The sequence below is a fragment of the Nematolebias whitei genome, chromosome 1 (genome assembly GCF_014905685.2).
Source record: "Nematolebias whitei isolate Nwh7 chromosome 1, NemWhi1, whole genome shotgun sequence".
NCBI lineage: Eukaryota > Metazoa > Chordata > Actinopteri > Cyprinodontiformes > Rivulidae > Nematolebias > Nematolebias whitei.
The window spans coordinates 17,352,870-17,362,925 of NC_056498.1; the positions used below are offsets into that span (position 1 = coordinate 17,352,870).

Genomic DNA, 10,056 nt, shown 5'->3' on the forward strand with positions numbered 1-10,056 from the left:
ACTTTTTCAACGGAATTACTGAAATAAATCAACTTTTTCATGATATTCTAATTTTATGACCAGCACCTGTACAATATTCCTATGCTAAAAGGAGTGGGGAGCATAAAGAGCTGACCAATCAGCTCTGACGCTATGAACATATAGCCAATCAAATTCCCATCACATGGATATGCAGTGTTTGTGAGCAAAATCTAAAATGGAAGTAGAAAACAAATAGCAAAATTATTTTTTATCCTGCACTAGCACGCACTCATGTATTCTCTTGCACCTTGCTCTTTTCCAGTCTTCCATTCCCAGAATGCATTTTGTTTTTTGCCGCCACATGCGACTCAGTGAAGTGCTAACACCGACCTCCGCTGTGTACCAGGAAGCTGACACAAATCACTTGTGATAGTCCAGCATGAACCCAGCAAGTTTCTGGCGCCAGTTACAACTCTTCGCTGCCAATCCTCCATCTGCTACCGGATCCACCGTGGAGAGACGCCATGGACAGTCTTTGTCCACAGGAGGGAGGACAGAACTCAGAGACAGATTTTTGAATGGCTGATTGCTTGAAATGCAAAGTATCAACTTTAATAAGTGTCGAAATTTTGAACATATTAACCCGTCCCTTTAGTAATTTTGTTGTGTCTGTTTCACTGTTTGTGTTGCCAGACTTTAAAGCACAACAGCAAATATTTACCATTTTCAAATCAATCATACATTAGTGTGATGTGACGTATTGAACATGCAAAAATAGTTTACGTATATGACCAATATATCCTTATCAGAAAGACAGTTTGTTTAGAACAAGATAGTTCTGTTGTGTTTTTTACTATGAAAAATAGTATATAAAATAATGAAAACAACATAAATTTAGATTTAGTTTGAATAAAAACAACTATAGCTGTTCAAAACGTGGCCACATAGCTCACTGTTTTCAGTGCAAACACTCAGACTGCAGCGGCATAATTATCTATCTTGTTACAGTTTTTCCACAATTTTGAGTCCAGTTAGTTTCTAACAGTTGCAGCCCAGCGAGATACTACAGCAATCAAAGACTAACATGCCCATGGACAACTGTGGCTGAGTGGTTAGAGCTGTTGTCCTCCAATGTGAGAGTTGGGGGTTCGATTCCACCAAAAGTCACATTCCAAAGTTTCCCTGGGCAAGACACTGAACCTGTCATTACCTCCAAAATGTGTGTCTCATCGGTGTATGAATGTGGTAAAGCTCTGACTAGTCTTTGTAGAGATCTTATAGAGTGTTGTATGAATGGGTAAATGAGGACACAGATTGTGTTGTAAAGTGCTATGAGTATCTTGATAAGAGAAAGACGCTATATAAGTACAGATCATTTACCATAAGCAATAAACAGCAATTTTATTTTCTGACACGAACATTTAAATGCTGTTTCATGCATGAAAGGGAAACCACATATTTTAAACAAAGTTACACCTGGTGCAAACAAACCATTAAGAACAAAGTTTCTGTAACAGATGACAAAGCATAAAAGTAATAGAAATTACATTCAAGACTGTTTGACGTTTGGTGAATTTACTCAATCATCTAATTCACATGAACTGCTTGATGTGGATACTGTTATTCAGATTTATCCAAAGTTACTTCCTTAACGATGTAAGTATTGAAACAATCTTTCGTTTTCTCCTCTCTACACAAGAAAACCTCATTTACTCATACACCAGTAGACCCTACAAAGGGAAGACCAGAAACCCAGAGAAGGTGGAGTACTTCCACCCTCCCATCAGGTTCCCCCTCTCCAGTTTTAGATAAGCTTTGTCCCCTCGCTCCAAAATCACCAGCCCGGCATTGGTGGCTGCTTCCCTCGTCACATCCTGGTCCCCTGCAAAAGCCGAGATCACCGGCCAGCCGTTGAGAACCAAGCTGACCTGAAAGCAACAAGACAAAACAAAGGAGAAAGACAGCAAGGAAAAAAGGTGAAAATGGGTTAAAAACAATGGCTAAATATTTGAGAAGAAACTGTTTAGCCCTCAGTTTAATATAAAAGGACATCTTTAAGGTGATTGTAGCAGTTCTTAAATTATTTTAGAGATGTAGATAAATTACCATACCATACCATTTTATTTATAGAGCACTTAAAACAGCGACAAGGCCGACCAAAGTGCTGTACAGACAGAACAACAGGCAACACACAAAGCAATATACAAAATGAGGTAAATCAGAAAATAGACATAAAAACGATGCAGATAATAAATATGACGAATAACAAGTGTGGAGCATACAGGTTCAAAACACAGATCATCTTGTGTTGAATGCTACTGAACAGTAGTGGGTTTTTAAACGGGACTTGAAAACCGAGAGGGAGGGGGCCTGTCTGACAAGCAGAGGTAACTCGTTCCAAAGTCTTGGTCCTGCTACAGAAAAGGCCCTGTTACCTCTGCGCTTAAGAAGAGTTCCTGGAACTGTGAGGATCAACTGGTCTCCTGACCTCAGGGAACATGGTGGGACATACGGCTGTAGCAGATCAGAGAGATGGGGGGGCAAACTGTTCAGCGATTTGTAGACATATAGGAGTATTTTGAACTGGATTCGAAGGTGAACCAGTAGCCAGTGCAGCGAGGCCAAAACTGGAGTAATGTGCTGTCTTTTGCCTGTACTGGTTAAAAATCGGGTTGCTGCATTCTGGACCAGTTGTAGTCGTACAATAGAGGTCTGACTTGTACCAAACAGGAGCGAATTGCAGTAATCAAGCCTAGATGTAATGAATGCATGTATTACTGTCTCCAGGCTATTTTTGGACAATATGGGCTTCAGTTTAGACAGCTGCCTCAGTTGGAAGAAACATGATTTAACAATCATGTTTACATGATTGTTAAGTTTCAGGGAAGGGTCCGTTATCACGCCCAGATTAGTGACTCTTTGTTTTTCTGACATGGTTAGAACAGAGAGGTCGATGCAGTGCTTTGTGGTCGTGTCATTGGGAGGGAACAACATGACTTCAGACTTCTTTTAATTGAAACTTAAGAAATTTAAAGCCATCCAGTCCCTGATGTCAGCCAGGCAGTCGAGCAGAGGTTGAATAGAGCATGTACCATTGTGTCTTGGGGGAAGTAAATTTGACAGTAATCGGCGTAGAAGTGAAAGGGTATGTTGTGTTTCCGGAAAATAGCACCAAGTGGCAGCAGGTATAAAGAGAATAGGAGGGGACCCAGGATGGACCCCAGCGGAACCCCCCATTTAAGCTCTGTCGCTGCAGAACTAAAATCCTTGATGGAGACACAAAAGGATCTGTCAGTGAGGTAAGATCTGAACCAATTGAGGGCTGACCCTGTGATGCCCACCCACTGCTCTAACCTAGCAAAGAAGATCTCATGGTCCATGGTGTCAAAGGCAGCTGTAAGGTCCAGTAGGACAAGCAGCACAGAATCACCGGTATCTGTGGTTAAGAAAATGTCATTAAAAACCTTCAGCAGGGCAGTTTCAGTGCTATGGAGAGGTTTAAAGTCAGATTGGAATAACTCTAGGATAGCGTGACCCTCCAGGAAGCACTTCAACTGGGACTTGTCTATTTTCTCCAGTAGTTTAGAAACAAATGGGAGTCTGGAGACAGGCCGGAAGTTGGATACGACTGAGGGGTCAAGGTTTGTTTTTTTTAGGAGAGGCTGGACAGCAGCATGTTTAAAGGTTTTTGGCACCATGCCAGTGGATAAACTGCTATTTACAATAGCAAGAATGGACGGACCTAGAGTAGGAAAAGCCTCCTTTAGTAGTCGAGGGGGGGCCACATCAAAGGGGGAACCAGAAGGTTTCAAGCTGCACATGACCTGCTCTAGAGAAGATAGAGTGATGGGTTCAAAATGGTCAAATGGAGCTACAGATTGAGGTGGGATGGATGGGTCATGAGTTGGAGGGGAAATGAGAGCCCGGGTGGTCACAATTTTTTCCAGAAAGAAATGTAGGAAGTTCTCGCACAGCTCAGTCAAGGCTTCCAGAGGTGATGGTTCAGTGAGGTGGAGAACAGAGTTTAGGGTAGAAAAGAGTTAAATTAAAGTAAATAAGATAAAGGGAGTGGTCACGCAGAGGTTAGAGAAGGTGGGCATGTGACCGGAAGGTTACCAGTCCAACTCCCCCGACAGACAACATCAAAATGAGGGTGGGAAAGGTGAAACACCCACACCTACCTCCACCCTCATTTGCCACACTCTAGGCCCTTGAGCAACGCTCTTATCCCCCACTATCTGCTCCCTCAGGCACCCTAGATTGCAGCTCTATGCGTCACACAGAGGCTGTGGTAGCTCAGTGTAGAGCTGTCATTTCTAACCTGGGCCCAAAATCTGGGCCCGAAGCCCGGCCCGGCCTGACCCAAATTTGGGCCAGGCCGGGCCATAATAATGTGCTGGATGGGCAGGCCGGATCGGTGTCAGGCTTTTGATTGCGTCAGCAGACGCATGCAACTGACAGTCTAATTATATGGTAACATGGCTTGCCATACAATCACCAGCCGCATGCGGCCATTTGACCACATGCTAGCCGGCCTTGAAAGAGGTAAAAAAATTAATTCAGTTAAGCTTCATATGGGACTACCGGTACTGCCTGGCAGCAAGACATCACCCAAATGAACTTTCAGCCACTGCACTCACAGCGGTCGTGCGCAGCTGACAACCCAAACAGGTGAGATCCCAAAGCAGACATGTCAGAGCTGGGTCCATGCCTGAATAATGCAGAATGCAGGCAGAAGCAGGGATTTAATGCACTTTGACGGCCATGAAAGAACAAACACCCCCTCAGCTCCGATCTTCTGCCCCTTTTATTCAGCAGCACGCGTCCACCGACCGTTAACTATAAAAGCAGTCAAAGCTTAATTAAACATGTCAGAGTATTTTTCGGGTTCTGACCTGTAATTACTGTTAATTTGTTTGGTCCGGTGGGGTTCGTAAATGATAGCTACGGGCTGGGGCCGGGTCGGATTTTTTGGGCCTGACTGCAACTATAGCTCAGTGGTGTCGGTCACTGGTGGTGGATTGAACCCAAAATGCTGACTGATGCTCGGAAAACTCAAGGGTAAAATTATAATTATATTTATATTTATTGAAGAAAACAAAAGTGGCAGCAAAACGTACTTTAGTGAGCTGGGAATATGGAGGGAAACAGAACATGATGCTTGGAACAGGATTAATGCCCAGACAACGGGGGAACACAGAGACGCAGGATATAAAGGGACGCTAACAAGGAAATAATTACAAACACCTGGGAGAGGACGATGAGGGACTGGTGCAGAAAAACAAAAGGGGTCACAAAACACAAAACAAATACATGATCCTCGCAGGTGGTCTGTGGTTGCTAACAGGTCTCTCTTGAAAATGAGTCCTCGTGACTCAATGAGACTACCTGTATAAATAAAGGTTAAATAAAAAATAATAAAACAATTAGTTATAAATGCATTTGTACTGCTGATAAACAGACCTTTCATGTAAAAGAGTCAATGCACTGCTGTCAGTAAAAAGCAAACAGGAACCTTAAATTTTCCATCCATCCTTAAAGATGTTACCTGTATTGTCTGCCGGTTGTAAACTTTGACAACGTGAAAGCTGAAGCTATAGACTCCTTTCCTGGGGGCCACAAAGATGCTTGTTGCTGGATCGAAATGGCTGCCAATGTTCACTAAAATCTGGAAAACAAAGTAAAAGGAAGAAAATTAAACAAGAGACAGTCGAATCTCATCCACCCCTGGGGCCCTGCCACCGAGAAGCTTTTTAACCACCTCGGTGACCTCAGCACCAGAGATTGGAGGGCCCGACCCAGAGTCCCCAGACTCCGCTTCCTCAGTGGAAGACGTGCCGGTGGGATTGAGGAGGTCTTCAAAGTATTCCGTCCACCGACCCACAACATCCCGGGTTGAGGTCAGCAGCACACCACTCACACTATAAACAGTGTTGGTGGCGTACCGCTTTCCCCCCCGAGACGCTGGATGGTGGACCAGAATCGCCTCGAAGCCGTGCGAAAGTCATTCTCCATGGCCTCTCCGAATTCCTCCCAAGCTCAAGTTTTTTTCCTCAGCGACCACCCTGTCGCTTGGACTGCCGGTACCCATCAACTGCTTCCGGGGTCCCACAGGCCAAAAAGGCCCGATAGGACTCCTTCTTCAGCCTGACAGCATCCCTCACCGAAGGTGTCCACCATCGGGTTCGAGGGTTGCCACCACGACAGGCACTGACAACCTTGCGGCCGCAGCTCAGGTAAGCCGCCTCAACAATAAAGGCACAAAACATGGTCCACTCAGACTCAATGTCCCCCACCTCCTTCGGAACATGTTCGAAGTTCTCCCGGAGGTGGGAGTTGAAACTTCGTCTCACAGGAGACTCTGCCAGACGTTCCCAGCAAACCCTCACAATACATTTGTGTCTGCCAGGTCTGACCGGCATCCTCCTCAACCATCGGAGCCAACTCACCACCAGGTAGTGATCAGTAGACAGCTCCGCCCCTCTCTTCACCCGAGTGTCCAAGACATGTGGTTGCAGATCAGATGAGACGATGACAAAGTCGATCATCGAACTGCGGCCTAGGGTGTCCTGGTGCCAAGAGCACATATGGACACCCTTATGCTTGAACAAGGTGTTCGTTATTGACAATCCATGATGAGCACAGAAGTCCAACAACAGAACACCACTCGGGTTCAGATCAGGGGGGCCGTTCCTCCCAACCACACCCCTCCAGGTCTCACTGTCATTGCCCACATGAGCATTGAAGTCCCCCAGCAGAACAAGGGAGTCCCCAGGAGGTGCACTTTCCAGTACCCCCTCCAAGGACTCCAAAAAGGGTGGATAATCTGAACTGCCATTTGGTGCATAAGCACAAACGACAGTCAGAACCCGTCCCCCCACATGTAGGCGGAGGGAGGCCACCCTCTCATTCACCGGGGTGAACCCCAACACACAGGCACCAAGTTAGGGAGCAATAAGTATGCCCACTCCTGCTCGGCGCCTCTCACCAGGGGCAACTCCAGAGTGGAAGAGTGTCCAGCCCCTCTCAAGGAAACTGGCTCCAGAGCCAGAGCCATGCGTAGAGGTGAGTCCGACTATTTCTAGCCGAAACCTCTCAGCCTCACACACCAGCTCAGGCTCCTTCCCCACCAGTGAGGTAACATTCCACGTCCCAATAGCCAGCTTCTGTAGCCAAGGATCAGACCTCCAGGGTCCCCGCCCTCGGCCACCACCCATCCCACATTACACCCAACCCCTTTGGCCCCTCCCACAGGTGGTGAACCCAGGGAAGGGGGACCCACGTCTCCTCTTCGGGCTGTGCCCAGCCAAGCTCCATGGGTAAAAGCCCGGCCACCAGGCGCTCGCCCGCGTGCCCCACCTCCAGGCCTGGCTCCAGAGTGGGACCCCTGTGACCCACGTCCAGGCAAGGGAACATTAAGTCCATTTATTTTTCTCTTCATCAGGGTCTTTGGGCTGCACTTTGTCTGGTCCCTCACCTAGGACCTGTCTGCCATGGGTGACCCTACTAGGGACGTAAAGCCCCTGACAGAATAGCTCCTAGGATCAGTGGGACACTCAAACCCCTCCACCACGGTAAGGTGGCAGCCCAGGGAGGGGTGTAAGTAAACACAATAAACTAATTATTTTAGAGTTAATGGTACAACACGAAATAGCCTGACCAACAGCTCTCCTTGTGTGAATATGGTATGGTATGGTATGGTATGGTATAAAGTTTATTCATTTAAAAAAAATACAAAACAATTCCATAACAATATAAAATATACAAGAGATTTAAAATGAAAGGCAACAGAAAGAAGAAAAAATCTTATTATATCTGCCCCTTTTTTCAAACAATTATTTTAATCATAATAATTTTCAAGTAACAGAACAAAATGAACAAAATATAGTGAAATCTCTTTAAAACCCCTTACCTGAATTTCCACAAACTTGGTGAGAAACGTGCTTTAAATGTGTGGAATCAAAGTAAAAAAATCTATATAAAATGTTGCTTTTTTGTATGTTATTCCCCTTTAAACAGGGGCCATACACAACGGCACAAGTACAGCCCAGCTGTAAAGATTATTGTAATTGAGCACTCTGGATTTGAGTAACAGTAAGGTTTCCGAATCCAGGGAAGGCTTTATCGCAGTCTCCCAACCCGGCTGACAACTGTTGGCACTAACGTAGCGCTAAGCTATCGCACAACACAGAGGTGTCTCCCCCTCCTCTCCCTCGCCCCGTCAACAAAAAAAACCCCAAAGAGATGAGCGTCCTTCCAAGTCAAGTGACCTCGGGGAAACATTGCATGCTGTGTGGAGTTGTTGGAGGTAACCAGGAAAACCTGGAGTGGACTTTTAGAGGTTTGAGTGTTCTTCTATTAATCAAGTGGAATGGATTTGTTCATGAAGAAAGAAAAACGGCGCTGGGTGGAATAATATGTCATGGTAAATGTGGGGGGTTTTAAATGAATATTTTTTAAATGTGAGGGGGACACATTCTCTTCATATATAATTGTTGCAAGGTCTATGGTTTATGGGAAAATCCAGTTGTTTTCTAAAAGTATAGTTGCAGCAACTCTAACTGTTGAACACCTTCAAATCTTCAGGGACTCTAATGTCAATGAATTGACTTGAACATGGTGCAGCTTCAGTATTTAGCTTGGTTTCTGTTTAAAAAGTTATACCACCCATTTTTACAACCCACCTGGTCAAAGTAGATGGTCATAGTACGGTTGCTCATCTCAGAAGGTTCATGGTTAGTGTTACGGATGGCTGAAAATGCCACCCGGCCAGTTCCAGATCTCACAGACATTCCCAGAGGATTTCCTGATGGCTCTGCTGATGGAGTGGAGTCACACACAACCAGACACTTTCCCTCCAACACAATTGGCTCAGTGTCGTTCTGACATCTGACTCCTGAAGGCCCCCAGTGGCCCAGAAGCAGCAGTCCAGCAAAAAGGACCACCTGGGGTGGCAGGTTGGGTGCAGCGATGAAAGTTGGAACAGCCATTGTTCTAAATTGGAACAAATTTTCAGCGTATCTTGTTCTGCTTGTATTTTTCTCCAGAACGGCCACAAAACTCCTCAAGGACGACTTCTTGAGGAACACTTTACTGTAGCCACAAGGACATAGCTTCACCAGGAAAGAAACCAGAATCCAGAGGTTTCTCTCATCCAGTTTAATGATTCAAGAAAAGGTAGTTCTGCCAGCACTGTCAGGAGTTAGACCCCTCTGGGGACGACTTCTTGTTGGCATCAAGATAGCAGCTATCCTTAACAGCAGGCAAGAAGTAGGTGAAGGTGTCCAACTCAACAGGCTACAACAGGAAGGACTGATAACCAACTGGGGTGGACACAGCTGGATACGAAGCTTCAAACCTGAGAATCAGTAGATCAAGTCACATTAGGATGTAATAAAATTCCAATAAAACGAGATACATGCACAAACACAGTTAGAGGTACTTCAAGTGTTTTAAGTGGGTTAAAATTCTGTCTGCTTCTTTTTAGAAGTGTAAAAACACAAATCCATGCACACACAAAAATATATTAGTCCGTTTCTTTAACATATGTATTAAAATATGAGTTTTACATTGCGCTGGCGGCACAACTGGTAGAGCTGCTGCCTCTCAGCGAGCAGGTCCCCGGTTCAAATCCTGGTCCGGGGGCTTTTCTGTGTGGAGTTTGCATGTTCTCTCCGTGCATGTGTGGGTTTTCTCTGGGTACTCCAGTTTCCTCCCACAGACCAAAAACATGCACGTTAGGCTGAATGGTAACTATAAATTGTCCCTAGATGTGAGTGAGAAAGTTATTTGTCTCGTTTGTATCTATGTGTCCCTGGATGGACATGAGACCTGTCCAGGATGTACCCCACCTTTTGCACATTGATGGTTGGACATGGGCACCAGTGACCTCCGCGACCCAAAAAGCATGAAGCAAGTAAAGATAATGGATGGATGGATGTTCAGTTGTTTGACACAGTAAAAAAAACAAACAGCTCTCCTGTCATGATTAGCCTATGAAATAAAGTTGTTTTAGATATTGCAACTAACCAACCAACCAGTCAATCTATCAGTCCAGAAACCTAACTTACTATAAATTCCAGGCGTTATAAACAC

General features: G+C 45.3%; 1 protein-coding gene across 1 annotated transcript; it reads right to left on the reverse strand.

Annotated features, from left to right (window-relative positions):
• Positions 1-1,652: 1,652 nt before the first annotated feature.
• si:dkeyp-74b6.2 (cerebellin-1) lies at positions 1,653-8,951 on the reverse strand. The gene is made up of 3 exons (XM_037682755.1): positions 8,646-8,951; positions 5,510-5,629; positions 1,653-1,889 (listed from the first exon to the last, which is right to left on the reverse strand). Exons 1-3 carry the CDS (start codon positions 8,949-8,951, stop codon positions 1,692-1,694), a joined length of 624 nt encoding a protein of 207 aa, XP_037538683.1. The 3' UTR covers positions 1,653-1,691.
• Positions 8,952-10,056: the final 1,105 nt, after the last annotated feature.